The 27,263-nt window shown below is 56.7% G+C and overlaps 2 protein-coding genes across 2 annotated transcripts; both read right to left on the bottom strand.

Moving 5' to 3' along the window:
- Positions 1-2,315: 2,315 nt before the first annotated feature.
- On the bottom strand, positions 2,316-7,738 carry SNAI3 (snail family transcriptional repressor 3). Its single transcript, XM_070398460.1, has 3 exons — positions 7,663-7,738; positions 4,557-5,165; positions 2,316-2,551 (listed from the first exon to the last, which is right to left on the bottom strand). The coding sequence occupies exons 1-3, from the start codon at positions 7,736-7,738 to the stop codon at positions 2,370-2,372; spliced, it is 867 nt and encodes a 288-aa protein (XP_070254561.1). The 3' UTR covers positions 2,316-2,369.
- An 8,834-nt stretch (positions 7,739-16,572) lies between these two features.
- On the bottom strand, positions 16,573-27,183 carry RNF166 (ring finger protein 166). Its single transcript, XM_070398344.1, has 6 exons — positions 26,966-27,183; positions 21,393-21,549; positions 19,699-19,811; positions 19,116-19,230; positions 18,879-18,986; positions 16,573-17,650 (listed from the first exon to the last, which is right to left on the bottom strand). Exons 1-6 carry the CDS (start codon positions 27,118-27,120, stop codon positions 17,585-17,587), a joined length of 714 nt encoding a protein of 237 aa, XP_070254445.1. The 5' UTR covers positions 27,121-27,183; the 3' UTR covers positions 16,573-17,584.
- Between the last annotated feature and the right edge of the window lie 80 nt (positions 27,184-27,263).

The raw sequence follows: 27,263 nt of genomic DNA, 5'->3' as shown, positions 1-27,263 counted from the left end.
GTACCTCAGAATGTGGAAATAAGGTCATTGCAGATGTAGTCAAGATGAGACCATTCCAGGGTGGATCCTAACCCAGTATGTCTGGTTTTCTTATAAAAAGAGGAAATTTGGACACAGACCGACACAGGCAGGGAGAAGACCATGTGAAGATGGAGGCAGAGATGGGGTGATGCTCTACAAACCAAGGAACATCAAAGATTGTCAGCAGATCAGCAGGCCTGGGAGAGGCCTGGACAGTCTCCTCAGCGCCAGAAGGAACCAGCTCTGCTGACACCCTGACTCAGACTTCTGGCCTCCAGGACTGTGGGAACATTAATTTCTGTTGTTTAAGCTGCCCAGCATGTGGGACTTTCTTACAGCAGCCACAGCAAACGGATGCATTAGCTAAATGGGACATTCCCGGTCTGAGAAACATCTTCAGTCCAATGGCTAAGACAGTCTGGTGTAGGCCAGGTAGGGGCTCCCCTAGGTGGTCTGCTTCATCAAAGTCACCGTGGTCCAAAGAAGCCCAAGACCAAGGTCAAGTTTCCTCTGGGATGACCCAAGCCCCCTCCAATGGCCATCATCGAACCACCCATCCAGGGTCCTTCATCCCTGAGGAGCATCAGGTGGAACCTACGGTGGGGGCCATCAGGGCTGGGACTGCGGCAGAGGTGGCGGCAGAGTAAGATACTTGGCACCCAGTGTGGTCCTGGAAAAGCTCCTGAATGTTCTCCCACGCAGAGGAGGCTCAGCAGGTCTGGTGGCTCCGGGCTGAGAGGGGGGCCTCTGCACGTGCCGTGTGGCTCCATCCCGGGCCCAGGACCAAGGGCCTAGCTCTCCCTTGGCTGGGGCAGCGGGCTGTCCTTCCTGCAGAGAGGAGCAGGTGTGCCTCCCAGCAGCAAGGACAGTCAGTGTCCCTGACTCTCAGGCCTCCTTCTTCGGTCCTGGGTGCCGCCTTCCCTCCAGGTCCCGCTGGAGATGGTTAAGACACGCTGGCACGAGGCAGGACCAGCCCAACAGGTGACCACCCGGAGGCCTGGGGGTGAGAGGAGTCCACCTATGAGAAGCAATGACGCCGCCATGCTGGGGCAGTGGGTGCAGGACACTGGGCGGGAAGAGGAGGTTCTTATGTGTTGGCATTTGAGTCGGTTTGGGAAGGTTTGTGTGTCCAGGGCGGGGTCAAAGGTCTGGGCCACTCACTCAGGTCACAGATGCCTGCAGCCTCAAGAGAGGGTGTGCAGAACAAAGGTGACAGTAGTCGGCAGGCGTGGAGACACGGCCCCTGGGTGAGGTGGCACAGTGAAGACATCCTTGTGGTGACAGCGGAGAGGTATGCACATACAGCGAGGTTCTCTCTCCTAACTTAGACCGTGGGGGAAATGGCGCCCAGCCATGCCGCACTCACAGCCCACCCCGCCCTTTCCTCTGGCCTCGGTTTCCTCACACTTCTCTTGCAAGCCCTCACTCATCCCCAGCCCTCACTCATGCCCCTCAGTCACTCCACAGTTTGATACTGTTCCATCACTCGTCTCTTTCTTCCAGAAGAAGACACCACTGCTCACCTGCACCCTGCCTCCTGCAGCCTCGCTCCCCGTCCCTAAACAACATCACAGCTCGATGCCGATCCCTATTCTCCTCCTCTGTGGCCAGGGATCCGGCTGCCTCTGGATAACTTCTCAGAGCTCAGACTCCTCCACAGACGCAGGGGACTGGGAACACGCAGAACCTCAGAGGACATAACAGGCCTGAGCACATGGACTCTTTATTGCCCCACGATGTGGATGGGGGCCTAGCTGCCTGTCCCCCTGGTGCTGCTCCACCTTAGGGACAGCCTAGTGAGATGGGGAGGGTGCGTGGCCCAGATCCCAAGCCAAAGGCAGAGGGAGGCGAGCCTTGAGGTAGCTCTGCCCGTGCAGGCTGGACTGTGCAGTGCGCTTGCACAAGTCAGACTGTTCACGTGGAGCTGCGGAGAGATCCAAAGGCAGCCCCATTCGTCGACTTAATGGCAGGCATTGTCCATGCTGGCGACAGTCCCCCAACAGTCTTTCACTCTTAGAGAAACAGAAGCTGAAACCAGAGCAGGTGGAAAACAAAACAGTGGTTCTTGTTTTGCTGAAAGTCGTCCCCTCTGAGTGGGCAGACTGGGGTAGGAGACCTCCACGGGCCCTCGCTTGTCCTGATAGCCTGCTGGGCTGCTCTGGTTTGGAACAGATGCAGGCTGTGGTGGGCAGGGAACGCGCCTGAGAGTGGGAGGCTGAGCTCCTGCCCTCCCGGTCTGCCTAGCTCCTCTGAGCACATCAGGCAGCACGAAGCTGCCAAGAGGGTTGCCAGCCGTGGTGTCCCTGGGGTGAGGTCTTGTCCCTCCTACAACACCAAACCCATGCCTCTCAGGGACCGGGGCAGCAGCCAGACTCCTCATGCCTCACCAAGAGCGACATGCGGGAGAAGGTCTTGGCGCAGCTCTTGCACTGGTATTTCTTGGTGTCAGAGTGTGTCTGCAGGTGCGCCCGGAGATTTGAGCGGTCGGCAAAGGCCCTGCTGCAGTGAGAGCAGGCATAAGGCTTCTCACCTGGGGGAGGGAGAGGGGAAGGCAGATGAGTGACTATCTCGGGTATCCTGGGAAGGCACCCCAGGGTTCAGTGCCTCTGTTTATAAGTAACTCCAAATGCTTACTCAATTCCAATTCATTTATCTTCATCACCGCCCCCCCCCCCCCCCCAGGGCAGAGTGAAAGGAGCCTTAGCCCCTGACCCAGGAGGGGACACTAAGGCCAAGAGGCCACACAAGCGCCTGAGGTTGGGGCTGCTGGAGGTTGGGCGGAACGATATACCTAACCCTTCCGAAGAGCAAAGGTCCACACTGCTCTTTGCTCATCTCCTGCAGCTGCTAGATCTTTCTGTTTCTGACAGAACTCTCCTGGGGCCTGTGCCACCCAGATCTGGACGTGAGAAGCACAGCACCTTCTGGCAGCTGTGCCACCCACTGAAAGCCAGTGGTGGAGACCAGCGAGGCTGCCGCAGAAGGCGGGCTGGAAGGAGTAAGCCCTCCTGTACAGGAGGCAGGCATTTAGGAAGGGCTAAAATCCTGTATCCTCCAGGCCTACTGTTGGGACCTTGGCCCCTAGGATGGTTCTGAAAAGTGTAAAAGGAAGGGTTGTTGAGAGTCACCTCCTCTCTGCTTGTGAAGAGCAGCTTCCAGTCCTGCAGCCCTACAGAGTCCTGAGCGCCACCAGCCTGCAGTCCCCCCACTGCCCGACACCCGGGCACACTCCCAGCCAGCCAGCCAGCCTCTGGCGGGGACTCCCACCCTCCTGGCTCCCAGAACAAGAGCACCGAGCCTCTGAGATGTGTGCCATCCTCAGCGAAGGGTCAAGGAAAACGGCTCCTTTCCAGCCTCCACCAGGTGTGACTCAGAAGATTCTAGTTACGGGGCCTGACTTAGGATTAGGGAGGCTCCGGTTACAGAAAGTGTGTGTTGCAGCTGGGGGTCTGCGATCAGGACCAAAGACTTATTCTGGGAGCTCTGTCTCTGCTCCTGTCACCCACTCTGCACTGTGTGCCTGACGAAGTCTCGGGCTCAGGCGAAGCTGCAGGCTGCGGTCCACCTCAGCCACGGGCTGCCCCTGTACAGAGCAGGCCCCTTCCGCTCGTTCTGGGCAGTGTATTGTAATCTATGGCATGAAAAGCTGAGGCTCTTAGGTCTCCTTCCGCTCCCTGCCCACGTCCCTTTCCTTCCTGTTTCTGTCTTTGTCTTATCTCCACAACTGCCCTCCTCTCCATTTCCTATGGGCTCCTGGCCACCCTCTCACCCATGGACGGGTTTGCTCCAGGTCCCCAAATTCCAAGTGAAGTCCCAGCTGTCGTCTCTGCCCTTCAGATAGGCTGTGATGCCTCAGGATCTTACTCCAGCCCAAGCCTTTCTGGCTCCCTTCCCCTCCTGTTCCAGAATTCTAGAAGGCCAGGGAATGTAAGAAATCAGGTCCTGCTGAAGCCCGTGCATTCTACGCTTTGCTGGGTGTTATGGGTTTAATTGTGTCCTCCAAAAAGGAGTCGTCCCCGTCCTAAACCGGTATTTGGAAATAGGGGCTTTGCCGATGTCATCAGGTTAAGATGAGGTCACACTGCAGTTTGTGGGCCCCGATTCAGTGTGACTGGTGCCCTTATGACAAGAGGGAGATTTGGACACAGACACACAGGGAGGAGAGGCCACGTGAGGTCGGAAGAGGAGGTTGGAGTGATGTGGCCACAGCCAAGATCTGCCTGGAGCCCCAGGATCTGGAAGAGGCAGGAAGGGCTCTCCTCTAGAGCCTTTGGAGGGAGGCAACCCTGGAACACCTGGGCTTTGGGCTTCTGGCCTCCAGACAGTGGGAGGGGACGTTGCTGATATTTTGAGGCCCCTCCCCCAAGATTGTGGGACTTCGTTCTGCAGCCCCAAGACACCAATACACCGCGGAGAGCCAAAGCTGTGAGAATGTCCGTCTTCTTGACCATAAAATTGCACCACTCCTCTTTCTAACCTCCAGGTCCCACTCCCACCCCCACCCAGATCCCTCTGTGGACCCATCGCTGTCCTACCTGTGTGGGTCCGGACGTGGCCCTGGAGCAGCCAGGGCCTGGAGAAGGCCTTGCCACAGATGGCGCAAATGCAGGGCAGTGTGTGCGTGCGGATGTGCATCTTGAGGGCCCCCAGGCTGGAGTACTCCTTGTCACAATACTTGCAGGTGAAGCAGCGCTGAGCCTGCAGGTGGCAGTGCAGCTGCCGGTGCCTGGCCAACCCAGCCAGTGTGTGGTAGAACTTGTGGCAATGGATGCACTGGAAGCCACCTGGGGCACAGGGGGCCTGCTCAGCCCCCAGTAGTCTATCTGGAGGCTGGTCCCCTTCTGGGCCTAGAATTGGGGGCCACCGTGTGGGCAGAACCAGCAGTGGGGGCAGATTGAGGTGGCTCAGGCTGTCTTTGAGGGGTACGCTGGGAGCCTGGCCAGCACAAGGGTCCATCAGGCTGACTTCCAAGGGATCTGGCTCAGAGGTCCCCCGAGCTTCTGGGAGGGGCAGGGAGATGCAGGTGACAACAGAGGTGTGGTCCCAGGGCTGGGCAGGGTCAGCAGAAATGGGAGGGACCGCCCTGTCTGGGAGAAGGAGGGGCACCATCAGCCCCCCGCAGGCAGAACAGGAGCCATTGATTTCTAGAAGGGCAGAAAGAGAGAGAATGGAAAGGTGAAGACTCAGTCCCAAAGTGTTGTGTTCTCTTCCATCTTGGGTCTAATTTTAAGCCCACCTTCTAAGCCAAGCATGTCAAACTCAAAGGCTAACATGGGCCAAATACATGAGGCATTCGGCCCATGGGCCACGAGCTTGACATGCTTGTTCTAGGCTCTCAGAAGCTTGACATGAAGGGAAAGGCCTGAAAAATGGAAGTGTTAGCTGGGGAAGTGACGATGGCCCAGGAGTCTAGAGGAGGAATCTCAGTTTCTCTTTAAGAACAAAAATAAAGAAATACCTTACAGCAGCGGTTCTCAACCTGTGGGTCGCGACCCCTTTGGCGGTCGAACGACCCTTTCACAGGGGTTGCCTAAGATCATCCTGCATATCAGATATTTACATTATGATTCATAACAGTAGCAACATTACAGTTACGAAGTAGCAATGAAAATAATTTTATGGTTGGGTCACAACATGAGGAACTGTATTTGAAGGGCCAGAAGGTTGAGAACCACTGCCTTACAGAATCCCAAAACAGCCTTCAAGGGGCCAAGGAAGGCTCCCTCACGGCCGGGCAGGGTGGATCCTCTCTCTGGAGTCCCTTTCCACCTCAGGACCAGCTCACAGTGCATCCCCCAGGCTGCCACGCAGCATTACTGCAGAGCCCTTGGCAGCAGGCCGCCATGTAGAAGGATCAGCCTCCAGTCACCTTCTGATTACTCCTCAACGTCCTGACAGGGTGCACGCAGCCTCCTGCCACGTCTCCTGGTCCAGAGAAGCTGTCCTCTGACCTCAGCCTGTTGCTCCTGTGTTTGGGGGCCTGTGTGCCCCACTCTTGACCCAGAATGGTGGGCCCCCAAAGTAAACAGGTTAGTTAGCAGGTGAGAGTTACATTCTGCATCTCCCCAAAGCTGAAATCTCGAAACAGCTCACAACCCATTTCTTATTCCTTACGTGTTGAAATGAATCTCTGGCCCCGGTTGGGAGAGGAGGGGTGGGGGAGCGGAGCAGGGAGACCTAATGGGCTGTTCTCAGACAGTCCTTCACTGGGCCTTGCAGAGTTGCCCAGATTTGCCCATTCAAATAGCGAAGGGGGTGCACTGTGTGACTGAACTACACAATGGTCTTTAAAGTTTTAAAACTATGGCCCATGTAAATTCAAGTTTCCATCATATATGCCTGAAACAAAACTGTCCTTTATCTGAAGCACCACATTTTGATGGTTTCTATTCTGTTTTATTTTTTAAAATCAAGCCCGGCAGGTTTGAGCATTGACATATGAACCAGGAGGTCACGGTTTGATTTCTGGTCAGGGCACATGCCTGGGTTGCAGGCTCAATCCCCAGTAGGGGATGTGCATGAGGCAGCCAATCGATGATTCTCTCTCATCATGGATGTTTCTCTCTCCCTCTCCCTTCTTCTCTGAAATCAATCAAAATATATTTAAAAAACAAACCAAAAACCCCTGTCCCATAGTGTGTATAACAGTAAACACTACCGAATGTAAAAGACCTGCCTGATCTCTGCGATTAGGAAGTTCTTAAAAAAAAAAAAAATCGCCTGTGGTGACTCTCCTTTGATTTCAGGACCCTGAAGTGAGGCTCCCGGTCCTGGAAGGCGCCCCCTGGTGGCATCCCTGCCTCGGTACTGGTCAGAGACTCCCCACGCTGGGTTCTGAGAGCTCTAAGGCTCTGAGGTGCCCTGGCCTCCACAGTGTCCCGGCTTCCCCTCTCCCACTAACCTTCTGAGTCACCAAGCAGTCTCCCAGGAGTTCTTCACCCCAAGAAGCTGATGAGCTGGGGGAACAGCTCTAACCATTCTGGAGGCCTTTGCCCTGGGACCTCCCTGCGCCCCTCTGCCCAGTGGGGAACGGGAATGAGGGTACAGCTCTGGGTCCTGGACTCCCACCTCCTCACCGAGCCTCCCGGGGAGAGGAGGGCAGCCCCTTAGCCCAGCCTGCCCTGGGCAACCTCCACTGGGGTAAGGAGAGGCCGGAGGTAGACCCTCAGGAGGGGTGAGGAGGCACGAGAGGAGCCCTTGGAACGCTGGACGAGCTGGGCCTTGGCACCACCGAGCCCATCCATGGTCACTCTTCCCGGCCTCTGCGGCCACCACCCACGCCAGAATGTTCCCCCGGCGCCCTTGGATGACAGCCCCAGGTGGCCCTCTGAGTCTCTTTCCACCATCCCTGGGACCCCCTCCCAAAGCTCCTGATCCACGGTTTCTCTCATCTGGGATGGGCACGCCAGGCCATAGGGGGAGAGCCCAGAGTGATTGGGAACCTAGAAACGTCTCTAAGTGGGGAGAGAAGCTCTAGTCGCTCCGCTGGACTCGACAACCTACCTCCCTCCAGCCTTGCTGGTGAGCTACCGCCTCTCCTCCTTACCTGGGACAGATGTCACCCGCTCCCAGGGGCTTCCCCCTCCTGCCCCGCGAGAGCCTGAGCCCTGCGCAGGGGCTGGGGAGCCCGGCAGCCCCTACCTCTCTGAGTCTCCAGCTCCCCGTAGTTGGGGACCCTGTGGCTGGAGTGCGTTTTCACCAGGAAGGAGCGCGGCATGGTTCCTCGCGGGTGCAGGTCCCGCTTGCGAATCCACAGAAGGCGGGTCCGCAGCGCCGCGGCAGGTGCGGGCAGGGTCAGGCTCATTAGCATAGCGCGCCGCCTCGGCCAATCAGCGCGTGGCGCGGCCGGGGCGGGGCGGGGCGGGACCGCGGGACCAGGCTTCGGGGCCACGCCCAGGACAGGTGCGCGGCGTGGGGGCAGGAGCGCGTGGCCAGAGTGTCCTGCCCACGGGACCTCCCTGGCGCGCGCCGCGAGTCACGTCGACCCCTGGGGCCTGACGCACCCACTAGCCGCGGACTAAAGGGCGGAGGTCGGGGCTGGGTGGAAGCCCAGCCGGCTCCATGCACAGGAAGCGGGACCTTGCGTGGAACCCAGCCTGGGAGAACCCTGACTCCGGCCCGTTAACCCGCCCCACCTCCTGCTCAAACCCGCAAAGGTAAGATTGATAAGCACAAGCCCTGAACGCCAAAGCTGACCCAGCTGATCAGCTCTAGTGGTGACCAATGGGGTCAGCTGGCCTGGACGAGCCGGGCCCCTCCCTTTCCAGTGGGCCCCTTCCCCTGGAGACAGTGCTCAAGGAGTTGGCCCAGGCGTCCAGAAAGGACACAGCATGGAATTCTGGAATTCCAAGGGGTTCAAATATGTGGTTACAGGAAGTTTAATCGAAGAGGGCAAAGCTGTGCACTTTGCGACAGCCTGTCTGTGCCTCTGGGCAGCATGTTCCTCCTTCCGTGTCCTTTGGGATCCTCAGTGCCACAAAGAGCTGGGTGTCTGGTCCCTTTGGATGTGGACATTTCAAGAGTTCAGGGGTCAGGTGGGGCAGTCTCTGGGCGGTGGACACAGCACCTGGCTGGCCCACTGAGAGCCACAACCCTGTAGCAGGCTGCCCTCCCCGCAGAGCCTATTAAGGCCCAGGTGCTGCGCCAGAGGAAGTGAGGAAGGACAGTGTGGGCTTGGGAGGGCGTGGTAGTTATGGCAGCGAGTCTGTGAAGAACCCCTGCAGAGACAGTGGGAGGCGGGCTGTGTCACACAGTGACTCACATTCCCACAGTTTTGCAGATGAGAAAACAGGCTCTGAAAGTCTGGGAAGTGGTTGAATTGGGAACAAGGCCCACCCTTCCAGCCTTACTGGAGGCGTGTGTACCCCAGGAGGGCGCGTGGAAGGGGAGGACCTGCACAGACAGGAGAAGGCGAGAGTCTCTCCTGTGGGCCATGGTCTGGCACCACGCTGCCACACATGTGGCTTTCGGAGGACACGTGACAGCCTTCTGCTTATTCACCTGTTCCTGGGCCTCGAAAGGTTTCTATTTATACCCTCTCTTCCTTCTCTCTCCCTCTCCCAGACGTAGATAACACTTGCAGATACCTGGGCCAGCCTTTTGCCCATACTGTCCTTCCTCACTCAGCCACCCATTGTGTGGCCACCGGCCAAGATGACCTCCTTAATCCCCAGGGAGACGCTCTGTTATTTAGGGAAGCTGGGGCACTCCTGTGGAGAATCTGCTGATCTCATCTTGGAAACGCACCAGGGACCCAAGGGTCCTTGGAGCACCTTTGGGTTAAGGGCCATTGACTCCTTCCTGGGGTGGCCATAACAAAGGGCCCAGAGGGAAGTCTCCAATCCCTACTAACATCTCAGAACTGCCCTCCTTTGTTGGCACAGACTGACTTTTGGCTGTGGGGACCCAAGTGGTACCAACAGAAGAAAACCTCAACATTTGCCTTCCCTACCCGTGTAGCCCAGGGTGGGAGGGTCCCCATCTGGTCTGCTCTGTGTCCTTCTGTCCTCAGAGGGCTGCTGTGCCTGGCAGTGAAGCCTCACATCTCGCCCTACAGTGGGAAATACACTTCTCACCACCCCCTCTCTCACCCAGAGCAGGATTGGCAGGGAACCGAGGTCACCTTTCCTTCGAAAACCACAGCAGTCTCCCATGGGCACCTGGGGATGTCAGCTTCCAGGAGCCAGGCTGCTGCCCCTCCCGTCGCTGTCAGTGTAGGAACCCCACCCCCCTGGGCCAGGTGGGAGCCAGCCCTTGTTGCTTTGCAGCACCCGCATTTGCTCAGGTCCACAGTGGAGGTTCAATAATGCTCGTCGGACTAGACGGAAAGCATCGAGTCCCCAAATAGCCTGGCCCCGGACATGCTAGCATGTCCCTGAGGGTTAGAGGTGTGAGCCCGTTTGTGCTCTCTACTGCAGACTCATGTGTGAAGGTCCCAGGCCCAGGGGTGAGCCTGGCACCAGGACTCTTGGAATAGTGCTCAGAACCAGGTCTTGAAGCTGGGGCTCATCTGTCCCAGGCCCTAAGCAAATGGCCCTTGCGCTGGGGGCACCAGCTACTGTGACAGTGGCCCCCAGTATCAGTGTGTGGAGCTTTTATGGAGGGAGGGTGGGCATGGAGGGGAAATCTTGACTTGAGGCAACCTCATGGCTACCCAACGTGATGGACACATGGAAACTTGGGCCCAATGCTCCAACTCCCAACAGCCGGTCAGAGAGGTGGCCAGTGTGTGCTTGGTCACCCCCAGTGAAGGGAAACTCACTACTGCTTACAGCTGCTCATTCCATTGGGACATGATGGTTAGAGGTGATGCTGGTTCTTAAATAGAGGTTCAGTGGACATATCCTATGTGATACTGGGTATGAGAGGGAACATTGTCCCTCCACACACTGCTTAGAAGGCAGGCAATGGAGGCCTAGACACCGTAGGCTTGTGATGTTGGATGATGAAGAGGGTCCTGGGGGCTGGGGCAGGAAAGGTGAGAACTGAGTGGTGACTGGACAGGAATACGCTGTGTGCACATGTGTCAGTATGTGTGCATGCTGGTATGTGCACGTATGCAGACCTGCCTCCTGTACATGCACACATATAATATTTTGTATATGTGTGTACATGAGTGAGGTTGCAGGAACTGTTCTCATGTGATACAGAGGTCGGGCATCAGCAGATGAGCCCTGGCCTTGAATGGAGGGGTCTGTTGGGTCCACAGCTCAGTTCCCAGCTCCTCACCCCACTGAATCCTCTCTGCAATCGTCCCCAGCAGGTTATCATAGAGACTCAAAGGCCATGTGTTGGGTGGCTCTCTCTCATAGTGATGGACTGGACAGGACAATCCCATTTGCCGATCCTCCCTCAGTGCAGTGTCCAAACCTCGGCACACGCGGTCTCGAGTTCAATCAGTCAGTGTGCTGTGCTTCTCTCGCTCACCCAGCCACCGGGACACAGAGAGCAACAAGGCCTGTCCTGTCCTCGAGGGTTGCTGGAGAGGCGTCTTGGCTGGCTCTAACCTCCGCAGCAGCTTCCAGCCAAGGAGCTCAGCCCTGCCAGCCAGAGCATGTCGAGGACCCCAGAATGCACCTCCAGGGCCTGGGGATCCTGTCAACACTCGGCCAGGCCTAGGGCAGGCTCTCTAGAAGCCACTGACTGCAGGATCCGACATGCTGGCCACCACGTTCAGCAGAGCCCAGCGGCTCTGTCCCCGGGCTGGGTCAGGGCACCAAGCTGGAGCTCACGCCCAGTTCTTCCCCACTTCCCCTACTCAGTGTGTGCTGACAATGAACTGACAGACTTCATCAGGAGTTGAAGCATTTGTCCACAAAACACATTGGAGTACCAACCCTAGCACCCGTGGTTGTGGTCTTATTTGGATATGGGGTCTTTGTGAGTGTAGTCAAGATGAGGTCATGAGGGCAGCCCCAATCTGATGACTTGTGTTCTGATAAAAGAGGAAATTTGGACACAGACACACCCAAAGGGCAGATGGCGAGGGCACAGGGAGAATGCCACGTGACGCCGACAGCTCAGTGATGCCCCTGTGAGCCAAGGCTCCTGGAAGCTGCTGGAGCTGGAGAGCTGAGAGCAGGAACAGAATGGGTGCTCCTGCCCTGACTGGTTTGGCTCTGTGGATAGAGCGTCAGCCTGCGGACTCAAGGGTCCCAGGTTTGATTCCAGTCAAGGGCATGTACCTTGGTTGCAGCACGTCCCCAGTAGGGAATGTGCAGGAGGCAGCTGATCAATGTTTCTCTCTCATCAATGTTTCTAACTCTCTATCCCTCCCCTTCCCCATGTAAAAAATCAATTAAAAAAAAATATATATAAAAGAATGGGTGCGAGACGTTTTCCACACAGCTGATTTCCACAGCCAGTCGACCTGGGGGTCAAATCCCTCTAGTGTTAACTACAACAATTAAGGCTTGGCTAGAACAAGACTGCGCACAGAGACCACAAGGGGGTGCACCAAGAAAGCATAAAAGATGCGGAGACAAAAAAACATGACAGAAATGGAGGATATGGAGCTAAGAATCGCAATTTTGAGGGCTTGCCATAAATTTGTGCAGAGCCTCACGAAAACTAATGAGACCCTCGATGCTACGATAAAGAAATTAGAAAGTAAGCATACACGGACTGAAATAAAGAATATTATACCCAATAGCAGACCAGAGGAGTACAATAATCAAACCAAAGATTCGACAAAAAACACCCAATTGGAAAAGCAAAATGAAAAAAGAATCCGAAAGTGTGAAGATAGTGTAAGGAGCCTCAGGGACAGTTTTAAGCGGTCTAATATCAGAGTCATTGGAGTCCCAGAAGATGAGAGACAGCAAGATATTGAAAACCTATTTCAAGAAATAATGGCAGAAAACTTCCCCCACCTGGTGAAAGAAATGGACTTACAGGTCCAAGAAGCGCAGAGAACCCCAAACAAAAGGAATCCAAAGAGGACCACACCAAGACACATCATCATTAAAATGCCAAGAGCAAAAGACAAAGAGAAAATCTTAAAAGCAGCAAGAGAAAGAGGCTCAATTACCTACAAGGGAATACCCATACGACTGTCAGCTGATTTCTCAACAGAAACTTTGCAGGCCAGAAGGGAATGGCAAGAAATTTTCAAAGTGCTGAATACCAAGAACCTACAACCAAGATTACTTTATCCAGCAAAGCTATCATTCAGAATTGAAGGTCAGATAAAGAGCTTCACAGATAAGGAAAAGCTAAAGGAGTTCATCACCGCCAAACCAGTATTATATGAAATGCTGAAAGGTATCCTTTAAGAAGAGGAAGAAGAAGAAAAAGGTAAAGATACAAATTATGAACAACAAACATGCATCTATCAACAAATGAATCTAAGAATCAAGTGAATAAATAACCTGATGTACAGAATGAACTGGTGATTATAATAGAATCAGGGACATAGAAAGGGAATAGACTGACTATTCTTGGGGGAAAAAGGGGTGTGGGAGATGCGGGAAGTGACTGGACAAAAATCATGCACCTATGGATGAACACAGTGGGTGGGGAGTGAGGGTGGAGGGTGGGGTGGGAGCTGGAAGGAGGGGAGTTATGGGGGGGAAAAAGAGGAACAAATGTAATAATCTGAACAATAAAGATTTAATTTAAAAAAAAAAAAAAAAAAAAAAAAAAGAATGGGTGCTCCCCCTCAGCCCTCAGGAGGAACCAGCCCTGCCGACACCTGGACCTCTGGCCTCCTGAGCAATGGGAGGTGCATTCCCATGGTGGAAGCCCAGTTGTGGTTTTTGTTACAGCTGCCTCAGGACACTCACCCAGACAGCAGCCTTGCTCTCTGCGATTTGCAATTTGCTATGAGGGCCTAATCAAGTAGAACAAACCACAACGCCACAAACCCATGCACCAAATGTGCTCAGAGTTTCTAGAAAAATACCACATTGATGCTGTTTGCACTTTCCAGTGGCCTGTTCGTGAGCCCACCCACCCTTCCTCTCCAAGTGCTTCATAGGTTTGATAGCAGACTCCTGCGGGTCACGCAGGTCCAGGAAACAGTCTGCCAGCTCCTGCCTCTTCCCCTCCTCAGTTGGAGAGGAGCCCACACCAGGCAGGGCCCAGCAGCAGGCCGAACCTGAGGCTGTGAGGGCTGCACTCAGAGGAAACGCCTGTTTCAGCCCACCTTGTTCCCATCCGGTCTCCTGTCCTTCTCCTTGGCTGAGACCCAGGCTCTGGCTGGGAGGCCAGCCTCCCCTCCTTGCTTCTGGCTGCCAGAGATGCGGTCCTGAGGCTGATTGTGCAAGGGCACCTGGGACCCCCTCAGCCCTGGAGTTCAAGGCCCTGCCCCGTGGGTGGGCTGACTGCAGCTGTGTCATGACGCAGTGCCCTCCCTGTACCAGACCCTGGGTGGGGCAGAGGTGTCTCAGGACTTGTCAAGATACACTAGTAGGAAGAGTCCATGTCAGGCCCTTTGTCTCTGTGACAGGTTCTCAGAATCTCTTCACTCAGAAAACGGGAACAGTGACTTCCGCCTGTCACCCCTGGGGTGTGTGAACCTAAATCAAGATGGCCCCCAAGGGATTGGGGAGGGTACAGCTCTGGTGGCAGGTGTGCTGGGCCCCTGATGATGAGATGAAGCAGGTAGCCCCGCTTGTTAGTTCTTTGGTGCCAGGCCTCTGTATACACTTGTATTTCATGAAAAGACTGGCCTGGAATCCCACAACCCAGGCTGAGCCAAGCCCACCAGGAGCTGCTCTGCAGTGGGCCTGTGTAGCTGTGCCCAGCCATACCCTGTATGTCCGCCCTGCTGCCCGTCAGTGCCCAGAGCTGGTGGCCAGATCTCAGGAGCCCCGGGCTAGTGATGGGAGCCCAGCCTGGGCCACGGGCTCCGTGCTCTGGGTGTCCTGCCTTTGGCAGCTGGTTGCCTGTCCCCATCCTAGCAGGGAACCCAGAGGTCTTTTCTGGGCAGCAGGGTGTGCCTAACATGAAAGGCAGGGGCTGACACCTCCCGCCGGGGACACTCCAGGACATAGGCATAAAGGGGCCCTGAACATAAGGACTGTTTGGCTTTGTGCTGAAGAGAAAAGCTGCCGGGATTGTCAGGGTGGAGGAGACAAAGCAATGGGAGCCTGAATCTGAGGCCACACGCTGGGCGGCGGGAAACCTGGGATGCGGCTGTGTGGGGGCTCTGGCTCTGGCTGCCTGTGGATTTGTGGTGAGACCTGAGGAAGGCCCTGAGGGGCTGGCCTGGGTGTGTGGCTTTCATCCCAGCTGTGGTCTGAGCCCCCCATTCTCATTGGGAGGCCCCAGTGCATGGGTTTTAGACATTTGGCTACACCTCAGATTTTAGCCAAAGTAAGAGGAGGCTTCTGGTGCAACAGCTTCGACCTGAGGTGTCCCCCACTCCCCACTGCGAGTCTGCTGACCCAGGTCACGTGTCCACAACCACATGGGGTTCACATTAATGCCCCTCCCTGGGCAGACGATCCTGTTTTGGAGCAGTGGTGTGACCCATGTGTCCCCGTGTGTCTCATGGACCCTATGTGCCCCATGTGTTCTGTGTGCCCCGGGGGGCTGTATGGCCCCATCACCCAGCCATCTCCCGACAGGCGGACAGCAGGCAAGGGCATGGTGAGATCAGAACCTGCTGAGATGGTGGCCAGATCTCAGGAGCCCCTGAGGCCACCTCCAACTGGCCCACCAGGCACACAGACCCAGGCCCTGGGCTGGGGAATGTGGCCTGGGTCTGTGTGCCTGGTGGGCCAGTCGGTAGGGTTGGGCAAGAGGGCTTCACTGGGGTCTCTGGCCTCCTGCAGGAGGGACCTCAGCTGCTTCGACACCTTCCTTTCCTGTCGGCCCTGGGGAAGCTGAGGTTGGATCCAGACAGCTCCTCTGGGCATTGCGTCAAGGGCCTCCTTTTGGAAGGCTGGCATGTGGCTCTGCTAGCCCCTGGAACCTGGCATCCTTGGCCAATGGGGTCAAAAGTTGGTCAGAGGGGGGTGGGGCCAGTGGCTCCTTAAAGGTGTCCCAGTTCGACTGCTTCTAAACGGGTAATGAAAGACCAAGTCCCACTCCCCTCTAGTGACCACTTGTGGAAACTTCCGCTTGCGCTGCTCTGCCACAGCTCAGGGGACCCCTGCCTCTGTAGAGGCAAGGTCCAGAACACAGCCCCCGTCAGGTAAGCTGTCTGATGACAAACGGAGTGAGGCAGGCACAGGGCTCAGGGGACCAGCCACCAGGATACTGGCCGGCGGGTGATTCTTGCGGCTTTGAAAGGCCCACGGTGACTTGGAGAACAGCAGGGCTGTGTCACCGATGGTGGCCATGGAGCACCCCCCCAGGTGGATGTTTCAGTGGAGGAAGGTGGGGGGCCGATGTCTAAATGGCTCCTCACAGCCCTTCAGTGGCTGAGTGAGGCTTGGGAGCTAAGGTCACACTTGGGGGGCACCAGGCAGGCTGGGGGTGGGTTGCAGAGTGCCAAAAGCCAGCTGCAGCGTGGCTGCCGTGTGGGGACTGCAGGACTGTGGGGCTTCACCCCAAGGACATCCTGACGACCACCCCACCTTTGGGCCCAGAACAGGCCCCATTCAGACCAGCTCTGACTAGGGAGCCTGGGGAGATACCCGGCCAGTCCACTGGCCTCAGCAAACCCTGTCTTAGGACCAAGGAGGTGAAAGCCACCAACACCCAGCAAACCTCTGCCTGGGTTTGTCACGAGGGACCAGATGCAATTCAAGAATTTGCTCTGACAGAGGCAGAAACAGGCCGGGGGACGAGGGTCCCAGTTGCGAAGCCTCCAGTGCACTAAGGAAGCATGGTGTTCGTGGGAGGAGTGGGAGGCCCTGGTCTTCCCAGTGAGCGCTGGCAGCCGAGGCCAGCAGGGCCTGAGAGCATTGGCGGGCAGGACGCTTGACCACAGTCCTCCCCCTGGCCACCATGTCCTCTTCACGGGTGACCCTGAAGCCAGCTTCACTCTGAGTTGGAGCTGCCTGGGGACAGAAACACACTTGCAAAGGAAGGTTGTGGTGACTCCACACCAGCCCTGGGCTTGCACTATTTGCAGAATGAAACCCATCCTGCTGCTATCGATGCTTTCAAACATTTTATTTTTTTTTAAGGATAGCAATAATTTATGCCATGAACCAAACAAGAGTACTGACAAGCATTTTCTGGCCCAGGCCACCATTGCACAGCCCTGTCCCCCCCAAGCTCTACCACCACTGGGGGTGGCCCTGCCTGAGGCAGGATGTGGTCAGCGGGGCTGAGGCCAGGACCCTGGGCAGGAGGAGGCCCCAGAACAGCCCAGCAGCCACTGCAAGTGGCCAAGGAATTGAGATTTCTTCCAGGTCACTATCAAAGGGAAATGACAAACCAACCACAGGAACCCTCGAAAACACTGAGATGGCCTGGGGCATGGCCACCTCCACCCCGTGTGCACAAGTGAAACTCCATGGTTCATTCTGGCCCCAGCATTTGCCCCCTCTCTCCTTCCCTCCCCAGCTTGATCCCACAACAGTTTGTTTTTGACTTTTTTTTAAAAAATATAATTTTGTAAATGCTCCATAAAAATACTATTGTTCCTAGTCAAACACAGATATTGCAATATGAAGAGAAACTGCTTTGACTTTGCTCTATAAAATGTGAAAAGGTTATCACACTGGATAATATAGAAAAAGGCCAGAATTTCTAGGTATCACAAAGCCAGTACCAGGTGCACAGGGGAAGTGCTGCCAGACGCCGGCGGCCGGCCGGGTGTCGCTGGGGCTCCCCCTCCGCATGGGGAGGACACCATGGCTTTGAGAGAGGCAGATAGCTGACTGCTCTCAGTCCCAACAGGCCGGCCCTGAGAGGGCTGCCTGCTTGGCCTGAAGCACCGAAGAAACCAGCCACGCTTGACCAGGAGCAAAGGCTACCATCCTCTGATGGAGAGGGGACAGTGGTCTCTCCCGGCCTGGCAATCCGAGTACCGCCTCTCCTCTGAAATGATGGAGGCCCACCTGGCCCGCAAGGCGCATTCAAGTGCAGGCACTGGGCCACAGAGAGCAAGCATGGCCCTGTCCCCCGAGGCGGGAGGTTTGGTCCTGGTGGCTGGGCTGCGCCTTCAGTTCTCGGAGAGAGACAGGGCCAGGGCAGCCTGGAAGGCGGCTTCCTCATCGATGCTATAGTCCTGGAAGACAGGAAGTGGAGATGGGCTGGGGGACTCAAGGGCCCAGACATGAGGGCCCAGCTGTGCTAGTGACTTCTCAGGACCACTTCCTCTGTCCAGTCACCCGAACAGACCAGCAGTACCACGTCCACTCTCCCCACCTCCCTGCAGCACGACTCAGGCCAAGAATGAGGCCCCCTGCAGTCATGGGGTCACTGCTGCCATGTGGAGAAAGCTCTGTTGGAGGTTAAAGTGCTGCCACATGTGGGATCGCTGTCTGGCATCTCCCAAGTTCTCCACATTGAGGCCCCTGCAGCTGTCCAGCGGACACCTTGTCCAACAGACCCCCTGCCCAGCGGGCCTGTGGGAGGGGCAGACACTTGGAGAAAGAGGTGTCCTTTTGCCTCAGATGTGAAAACGAGGGTTGTGAGAGGAGCAGAGAAGCCAGAGAGCTCCACGCCTCCAACCACAGGGACCCTAGGGGCAGACAGGAGCATGAGTAATTATCCCATACAGCCAGGAACCTGGAGGCTGCAGGCTGGCAGGGACAGGACAACAGGGCTGGGTGGGGAGGGGCTGAGCAGGAGGAAGAGCCTGAGGAGGTGCAGGCCTGGGGCAGGCAGGTTTCCCACCAGAGCAGATGAGATTTTCAAGATGGTGAAGTCCCTTTGGCTTTTCTCCAATAAGCACCTGAGGCCAGGCCAGCCATCACCCTCCACGGGTTCTCTGTCCTGGAAGGGCTGGGGAGATGGTCCCCCTGCAACAGCCACTGTACCTGTGGTCACCTCTCCCAGAGAAGCACCCCCCTCCCCCCCCCAGTGTGAAGAGAGCTCTGAAGAACCAAGGGGCCCTCTCAAACCATTCTGTGCTGATCCAGAGTCCAAGGACCTCTAGCAGCCACGTGGACCTGCCCGCCATCAGCAGCAGACCTGTAGGTGCTTCCACAAAAATTTGGGGAGGGCCCTAGCGGGTTTGGCTCAGTGGATAGAGCATCGGCCTATGGACTGAAGAGTCCCAGGTTTGATTCTGGTCGAGGGCACATGCCCGGGTTGTGGGCTCCAGTACAGGGCGTCCAGGAGGCAGCCGATCAATGATTCTCTCTCATCATTGATGTTTCTATCTCTCTCTCTCCTCTCCCTTCCTCTTTGAAATCAATAAAATAAAATCTGGGGAGGCCTTTGTGTGTTCAGCTCCCTTTGAATTATGGACCTGAGGCTGGTTAAGGGTTGGGGAGGGGGAGGACACGCACCACAAAAGTGTCGTAGGAGAACTTGTGCCGGTGGAGCAGGTGCTGCAAGAAGTTGGCGCTCTTGTAGCTAGGGTCACCCCAGGGCATCGCTGAGCAGATGGGGCACACCTGGAACAGGGGACACTGGGGTGAAGCTGAGCAGGAGTGAAAAGCGAGCCCCCGCCCTGGGGTCCCAGGAGGGCACTGTGGGTGGACAGTGGGGCTCAGGCACCCGGGCAGCTGGCAGCGGGCGCTCACCACACGGTTGGGATCGCTGCGGTGGTTGTCCACACAGTGCTTCACCAGCTCCTGCTGGTCCAGGTTGCGGGCGCCACAGTAAGGGCAGGTGAAGGTTGACCTGTTAGGGACGGCACTGGGGTGGGGAGTGGAGGGGTAAGTGGTGGCCCGACTGGGCACTACCGACCTTCTTGCAGCCCAGCCCCACCTGCCCCAGCAAAGGTGTGCCCTCCCCTCCCCTGGCAGCAGGCAGGAAGGAGGCTCAGCCTAAGTACTGAGGACCCTGGCCACCGTGGGGCCCTCTGTCCTGCTCCCCAGCACACCCCACTGCAACTGCTCTGTAACTGCTTGCTGCCTCATACACTCCTATCCCTCTCCTTCCCAACATGGCTGGGCAAGTGGGGCGAGGACAGGCCACCTGCCCCGAGAGGAATCATCTGTCCAGACCCTGCTTTTCTGGGGACAGCACGCCACTGCTGGGAGGTGATGCAGAGCCCCTTCCACTTCCTCTAGGTGGAGCAGCACTGCCTCCACCTAGTGGTGCAGACCAGGAGCTGCTCCCACAACCCACAGGGACTCTGAGTGCCCCTGGTGGGTGGCCTACCTGGGAATGGGCTGGGACGTGGGCACCACAGGGACAAACTTGGGACAGTTGGCCATCTGCTCCTGGACCTTCATGCATGAGGAAACGTGCACCCTCATCTTGGCCAGTGTCACCTAGGAAGAGAGGCAGGGCAGGGGTCAGGCAGTAGGGGGGTGGGGAGAGGGTAGCAAAGCCTCTGGCTCTGTTGGACCAGAGAACAACCAGCAAGCAGGCTGGTCTTGCTCCTGGTGTTCACAGCCCAGCGGTGCAACAAACAGATTCTGGGGCCTCTCTTAGGGGCCCACTGTCCCTGCTGGAGAAAAGAAGGCAAGGGAAGGAGACAGACTCGAGACCCCAGGACATGCCTCTGAGCTATGCCCAGCGGCAGGTGCACACTGCTTTACTGCAGCGTGGCAGGAGGCTGGCACGGTCCTCAGCCCCTGGATGGGAGCACCCCAAGCTGGGGTCCCTGGGGAGCTGCGGAAGTGCAGAGCCCCTGGGGGAATGGGAAGTACGTTCATTCAGGAAAAATGCCCCCGGTAACAGGAACCAATGAGCCAAATTCTTTTAGACAGCCAAAGAGCTGACAAAACTCCTTACCAAAAGGTACCAAACCAACCCAAACCAAACCCAGCTTGACCTTCTCCTTGGCGGCCTGAGTCACAAACTCTGGCAGGGTGTTGGGGAGGAGGGGTCCCAGCTCAGAGCAGGGCCGGGGTAGGGCAGCGCTGAGGAACCTTGGTCAACCTCCCTGGGGAGTAGACACCACCTTCCTGCCATGTGGCCAACGCCAAGAGGCTGGAGGGTAAACATTTCACAAACAGAGGACTAGTTCACAGAACGGAGGAAACAGCAGGAGAGGGTGCGGGAGGGACAGCTGCCTCCATGAGCACAGGGCACTATCCCCAGGACCAAGGTCTGAGCCAGGTGTCTGGGTAACAGAATAGCCTTCCGATACCAGCTCTGCCCAGGGTTGGGGGGCATGGAGTGAAGGGCAGAGCCACTTCACATGTGAAACTATGTGAGGATCAAGGGGAGAAGCGGGGAAGGGACTATGTGAGCTGGAAGGAAGCCCCAACAACCTCTCCTGGAGGTTCCCAGGTCAGCCCCGAAGTTCAGACCTTTGACCTTTAAGGCAAAGCAACCAGTGGCAGCTTTCCATTGTGCTAAGTTGGTAGAACTTGTTAACCAGAGAGATGGCTAAGTCTGAAAATGTAAATTTAAAATCAGTTCCAGTTCCATCCACCAGGAGGCAGGGCCTCCCAGCCCTGGGGGAGTGGTGGGTGTGAGGAAGGTGGTAGGGTGGGCTCTAGGGCAGGATCCCTAAGGCAGGCGATGTAGGTGAGAGGCCACAGGGCAATGTGCTCCATTCAGCCCGTGGCCCCAAACTGTCCTCCTCTCCTTTACATCAATGCCCCGGTGAGCAGCGGATCACCGGAGTGTCAAGGCTGTGTCGGGTGGGTTTCAGCTCAGCCCATGTCCCTGCATCAGCCACAAGGCACACAAGCAACCCAGAGCCCAGGCCAGAGAGTGGAGTTGGGGGATGCAATGCAGGACCAGAGGCAGAGCCACCTGAAGTGCTCGGTGCCGTGAGGGAGGGGCCAAGCAGAGCTGCAGGGTCATCGACAGGAAAGGGAAGAGCCCAGCTCCTCTGCTGGAGGGCGAAACCAGGCCCAAGCACCCTCCTGGCCCTGAGGGCACCCGGGGGTGGGTACCTTCTTGCTACAGCCCCGGCAGGGTGCCTTGTAGGACGAGAGCTGCTTCTCCACGTGGGTGGCCTTGTCCACCTTCTTGGGGTCGAAGGGCAGGCGGCACAGCGGGCACAGGGGGGATGGTACCTGTAGGCATGGCTGGAGGCACTCCCCGCAGAACCTGCAGGGGTAGAGGACATGGGCTTGAGGTCACAGGCCAGATTGCTCCAGCACACGTAGGGCAACTCATCATTGTTGTCAACTGTGCATTTCTAGAGACAGTATTTCCGAGCCTGAGTCCCACTGGCTGGATGGGTACCATTTGGTTCAAAGATGACCCCAGATCCCTTCCCAGCCATGGGCTCTTGGGACCCTCTGCTGTATCCTGGAACTGGGTAGAGCTGCAGCTGTGGCTCTCTAGGACCCGTGCTGGCCCATGGCCCTGGTCCCAGCAAGAGCTCTGGCTATAATAGGAGGCCTGAGCTCAGCCTGCCAACCTCACCGCCACATGGCGATACCTCAGGGGGCTCAGAAAACATGGGGACAGTACAGGGGACCTTGGAGACCCTCCACTCACTAAGCTCTGGGGAGTGAAATCACTAACAATGGTGGGAGAGGAAATCACAGGACTCACTGATGGGGAAGGGCCAAAGCTGGCAGATGAGCACCACCAGCCTTGGGACAGTGCCACCTTCTGGGCAGGAAGGGCTCTCCTGATAGGCCTGAATGGAGGAACAGTGACAGGTGGAACTGTGCTCAGGCTCCTGACAGTCCAGCAGTGATATTCCTGGCCCTGGGCATACACGTGGGCACCTGAGGCTCCTTGCACCCCTGAGCTCTTGGTGCTGTCCCTGGAGATGCCCCGTCCTGTGTAGGCTGCATGTGCAGAGAGCCCTCCTACCCATGCACCCCTCAACTGGAATTTACAACCACCCCAACACTGCAGAGGAGGGTGCTGCTCTTTAGAGAAAAAGCTGGTCAGAGCGGGTGAGAGGGAGAAGGCGCTTGATCACAGGACCACTTCAGTCCAGCTTTGTAGGAAGTGCTGTGGGGACCACTTAGCTGCAACATAGGATCTAGAACCGACACTGAAATGGAGCCTCCACAGCCCAGAAGAGCATGTGCTCAGTCCCATCTCGGGGACTGAGCTCAGACGCACGCACGAGAAAGGTGGTAACTCTGCAGACTACAGGAAACCAGGGCGGGCACCCCTCTACTCGCACCTGTGTAAGTCAAACAGGCTGGGCCATGGTGGGGACAGGAGCTGTACGGGACAAAGGGATGTGAAAATGTTTCTGAGTATACAGCGGACTCAGCTAAGCTAAGGGGTCAGAGTTCCCTTTGCCATCATATTCTCACTTCCTTCTCAGAAAAAGGCAGCCAAGGGAGATCCACAGTCCCTCCTTTGCCCAACCTGAGGCCCGCCTCCTACAGGCTGGCCTCTAGTACTGCCACCACCTGACTGGTCACCTCTCACATTAACATCTGTACGTGAGATAAGGCTCAGGTAGGCCTGACACCTAGAGTGCAGCGTTCCTGGTGACCACTGTCCTGCAGAATAAGGAGGTGGGCCCACTGGTCACGTCCTGCCCCAGTGAGGGCTCACCAGGCATCACAGCAAGCATGCAAAGGAGATGTTATGCACCCAGCCCTGGTGCTCCAGTGGGATGCCAGGGCTGTTCCTCACCGGTCTTAGGGTATTTATCAGGCAGTCTCTCACTTCACCCACCCTCTGGAGGGATGTGCTGCCTCGAGGGTCACAATGGGGAAGCCGAAAAAAAACCGAGTGCTCACCCAGCACTAGTGACACCAGCCAAGCAGAAACAACCATGTGGCCATCGATGGGCGTTGGACATGTGGATCTCAGTCTATCTCTGTGATGCACTACGACTCAGCCATAAGAGGGAGTGTGTACTGACAGGTGTGACCACTGGAGGAACCTTGAAAATATCATGCTCAGCCCTAGCCAGTTTGGCTCGGTGGATAGAGCATCAGACTTCGGACTGAAGGGTCCCAGGGTCAAGGGCACATGCCCGGGTTGCGGGCTCAATCCCCAATAAAGGGCATGCAGGAGGCAGTTGATCAATGATTCTCTCTCATCATTGATGTTTCTATCTCTCTCTATCCCTCTCCCTTCTTCTCTGAAATCAAGAAATAAAAAATAAACAATATCATGCTCAGTGAAAGAAGCCAATCACAAAGGACTACATGGTATGATTTCATTTATGTGAACTGTCCAGAACAGGCAAATCCACAGAGACAGAAAGCAGGTTAGGAGTTGTGGGTATAGAGGTTGACTTCCAATGGGGATGAGGTTTCTTTTGGGGATGATGAGAATGTATTAATACTGAGTGTGGTAATGGTTACTCAATGCTGTGCATATACTATGGGCCACTGAATTGTACACTTTAATAAGGGAATTGTCTCTCAATAAAGCTGTAAAAAACACATGCAGAAGGAAAGGACATAAGACAAAGGACACATATGGGGATGAGCTGTAACCCTCAACACTGGCAGAATGCAGGGTCCAGTGCAGGCCTCCGGAGGAGCAGGTCTCCGATGAGAAACAGAGGTCAAGGTGAAGGGTACCCCACTGTCCTCCAGTAGGAGGCAGAGGAACTTTGGGAGTCGTGAGAAGGCACACCTGGACCCCTGCCTGACCCTGGACTCGCCCAGCCCCCCAGCAACTGCTCGTCTCCTTTTCACAGTCCCCGAGGAGCTGGAGGCAGAACTAGGTGTCCACACAGTAGCTCAGCTCATGGCCTAGTTTCCAGCATCATCAACGTGGTGTGCTGAGGGCTAGAGCAGACTACCAGTGCTCACTTCTCCTTCAGGAGGTTCCTGCCTGTGTCTGCCCAAGGGACTGGTGCTGGGCAGCTTCTCAGCTGAAGGGGCCCGTTCTCATATCAAACCCACAGGCACAGCTGCCAACAGCCTGACGACCAGTGCAGGGACTCCAGGCTACAGCAGCACCACTCAGCTTTTCTGGGTGGTCACTCACTGGCTCATGTGCTGACCCACCTCACTGGGCTCACCCACACAGATCCTGAGCTGCCTTTGAGCCCATGTGCCTTGTCTGAGGCTTGTGTTCTCGGGCAGCCAAGCAGGGAGTGACCGAAACTCCTGGAGCCTCTGGGTCCCCCACCCAGAGAAGCCAGCTCATTGGCCTGGGTGCCGCTGGCAGAGGGCTGTAAAGGCTCAGTGGTCTTAGGGTCTGCAGTCACTGCTGCAAAAGCAGAAGGTGGAGAGGGGCACTGAAGGTGGTGGGAGGAAAGCGGCTAAGAGGCAGGGTGGGCCTGGCTGCCTGAGCTCAAACCCTGTCTTTGCTGTGAGAATGGGACCTTCATTCAGCCTACCTCGCTTTCCTTGTACAGAAGGAATAGTGGCAGTACCTGCCTCACAGGGCTGTGGCATGCAGGGAATACTCAGAAAACATCTATTATCATTCCCTACAGTTCCCCTTAAAAATGAACTTTAAAACTTTTCTATGACCTCTGTTCAGTAACAAACTGTATGTGGGGATACTCAGATGCAGGGACAGATGTGACAGCACTAACTAGAGGGGATGAAGAAGAGGGATAAAGGCTAAACTCTGCCCCCAACACAGGCCCTCAGGGGAGGGTCCATCAGAGGGTTAGAAACAGCCATGCAGTTTCTGTTTCCGGATGTGGCTCACTGCCCAGGATGTCCCTTGAGTGTGACAGAAAACCAGCTTCCTCTAGGGCCCCTGGGGAGTTCCTGGGAGCTCTCCCACAAGCTCCACTGAGGGGCTCCTGCTCGAAAGCCTATAACCCCTCCTTCTGTCTGGGTGCTGGAGCAGGGGTACCTGTCCCATACAGGGCCGCTCTCACCACCAGAAAACCTATTTTGAGAAAGGAAACTACTTAGTCAGGTAGCTGTAGAGGGAAATAACCAAACCACCAGCAAGGTTTTTAAAAGGAAGGGCGGAGCCTTTAAATCTTTGCTCATCTGTATACATGCCTTCAAAACACCGGGCCAGAAACTTCAGGAAAGTAAGAAGTAGAGACAGAATAGCTAGGAACACAAGCCAGCAGGGAGAGCCAGGGAGTAGGTCTTTTTAAGGCACAAGCTGTAGAAGAGGCCCTTGTAGGACCAGCCCTAGAAATAGGAGAGGGGTGAGATTATGCTAAGAAAAGCAGGGGGGAGGGGCTTTATAAGAGATGTTTCACAACAATCCTGTGTAGTTCTGTATTCTGGAAACCACATTTTAAGAAATGATATACTTGGATAAAAAAAGAAAAAATACAGTTTTGTGCAGACCAAGAGGCTGGAAACACTGTGGCCCAGGGCTGGGTGAGTGTCAGTGCCATGGGGACACCTCTGAAACCTAGGGAAGGGTTTCTAAAATGAGAAGCCTCACAGTTCTCTCAGTGATGGACTGAAAGACGCAGAACACACCTTCAAACACCCACTAGTATGTGCTTACAAGAGACAAGTGCTGTTCAGAAGCTACCCCTGTCAAAATGTCACCAGCAGCATGAAAAAGTCTGCAGGGCTCTCTGTGCTGCCTGGCATGGGACGGGGGAAAGGAAGGGAAGGCTTTCTGGATCCTGACACTATCCCGGCCACCGCCCTGGGTGAGGAGCAGTCACACACTCACCCAGCAGTTCCAGCGACCACTTTGTATCAAGAGCCTCCCAAGTCAGCTACCTTTGTTTGCAACTAGGGCCTCCTACCAGCCCCGGTGCACCTCAGCCCAACCCCTTGGAGTGAAAGCTCCGCCTCCTCAGCAGCTCTTCCAGCCACCAAGCCCTCTGGGCCCGCTCCCCACCTGGCTGACTTCACTTGAGAGCTGCATTATTCAGTACTTGGGAGATTCAGAGCGGACACTCTGATCTCAGCTCCCTCCCAACCAGGCTGGCAGCTCCAAGACGACTTGAGTGAAGCGCTCAGCTGGGAGGAGCCCACATCCTCAGGTTTCTGTTCCCCAGACCCCGCAGGAGGCCTCTGTAAGCCTGGTGCGGGCAGCTGGAAACCCTAGCAAGGTGCTTCGGTCCCCTGTGGGCCGGCCTGCCTGGCTGATCGGTGATCGATGTGACCCAAGTTCTCCATCAGAAAGAAAGGAAGCAGCACCAGACTCCAAACAAGCCCCGCTCCTAACTTTAGGGAACTTCTCTCCTTAGTAAACTAGACAGCAGACAGCCGGTCCAAGAGTTGACATCAAAAGCCACAGGCATTTATTTACAACCGCCCACTCCAGTCTCCGCGGGGCCGAATCCAAGCGCCGGGCGCAGAGGTCGCGCGGCTGCCCTCTGAGCACCGGGGGAGGCCCAGAGGCCGTCAGCGGACCCCAGGACCCCGGGACGCCGGGCCCGGCAGGGATGCAGGTTGCCCCGCGTGCCGCCGGGGTGGTGGGAGGAGTGCCAGGGCTGGCGGAGCCGGGGCCAAAGCGGATGAACGCGCCGAGGGCAGGGAGGCGCGGCGTCGGGAGCCCCGCTCCCACGCCCCTGGGTCCTCCCCGCGCCGGGCTCCCCGCCGTTCCTGGCGGCCGTGGGCCTCTGACCTTCCGGCCGGGCGCAGACCCCTCCCCGCGGCGGAGCCCGGCCCCGCGGCCGCCCGGAGGCCGACGCACTCACGTGTGGCCACAGCTGCCGATGGCCACAGGCCGGTGGTAGACCTCCAGGCAGATGGGGCAGCTGTACTGCGCCTCCAGGCCGCTGTCGCCGCCCGCGGGCCCCCCCGGGGGCTGTCGCTGCTGAGCCGAGGCCACCAAGCTGCGGAACATCGCCATCCCGGGGCCAGGCCCGCCGCCGCCGCTGTCCCGGCCGGCCGGCCAGGACCGGCCCTCGCGTCACGGCCGCGACGGCGTCGCGCTGACGTCTCCGGGCGCTCCCCGCCTCCGCGGGCGGCGAGGCAGCGCGCGACGGCGAGCGG

The sequence above is a fragment of the Myotis yumanensis genome, unplaced genomic scaffold (assembly GCF_028538775.1).
Source record: "Myotis yumanensis isolate MYYU_CA2020_CCGP unplaced genomic scaffold, mMyoYum1.0.hap1 SCAF_18, whole genome shotgun sequence".
Taxonomy (NCBI): domain Eukaryota; kingdom Metazoa; phylum Chordata; class Mammalia; order Chiroptera; family Vespertilionidae; genus Myotis; species Myotis yumanensis.
The sequence above is the reverse complement of the archived record's forward strand: the minus strand, read 5'-3'. Positions and strand labels throughout refer to the sequence as shown.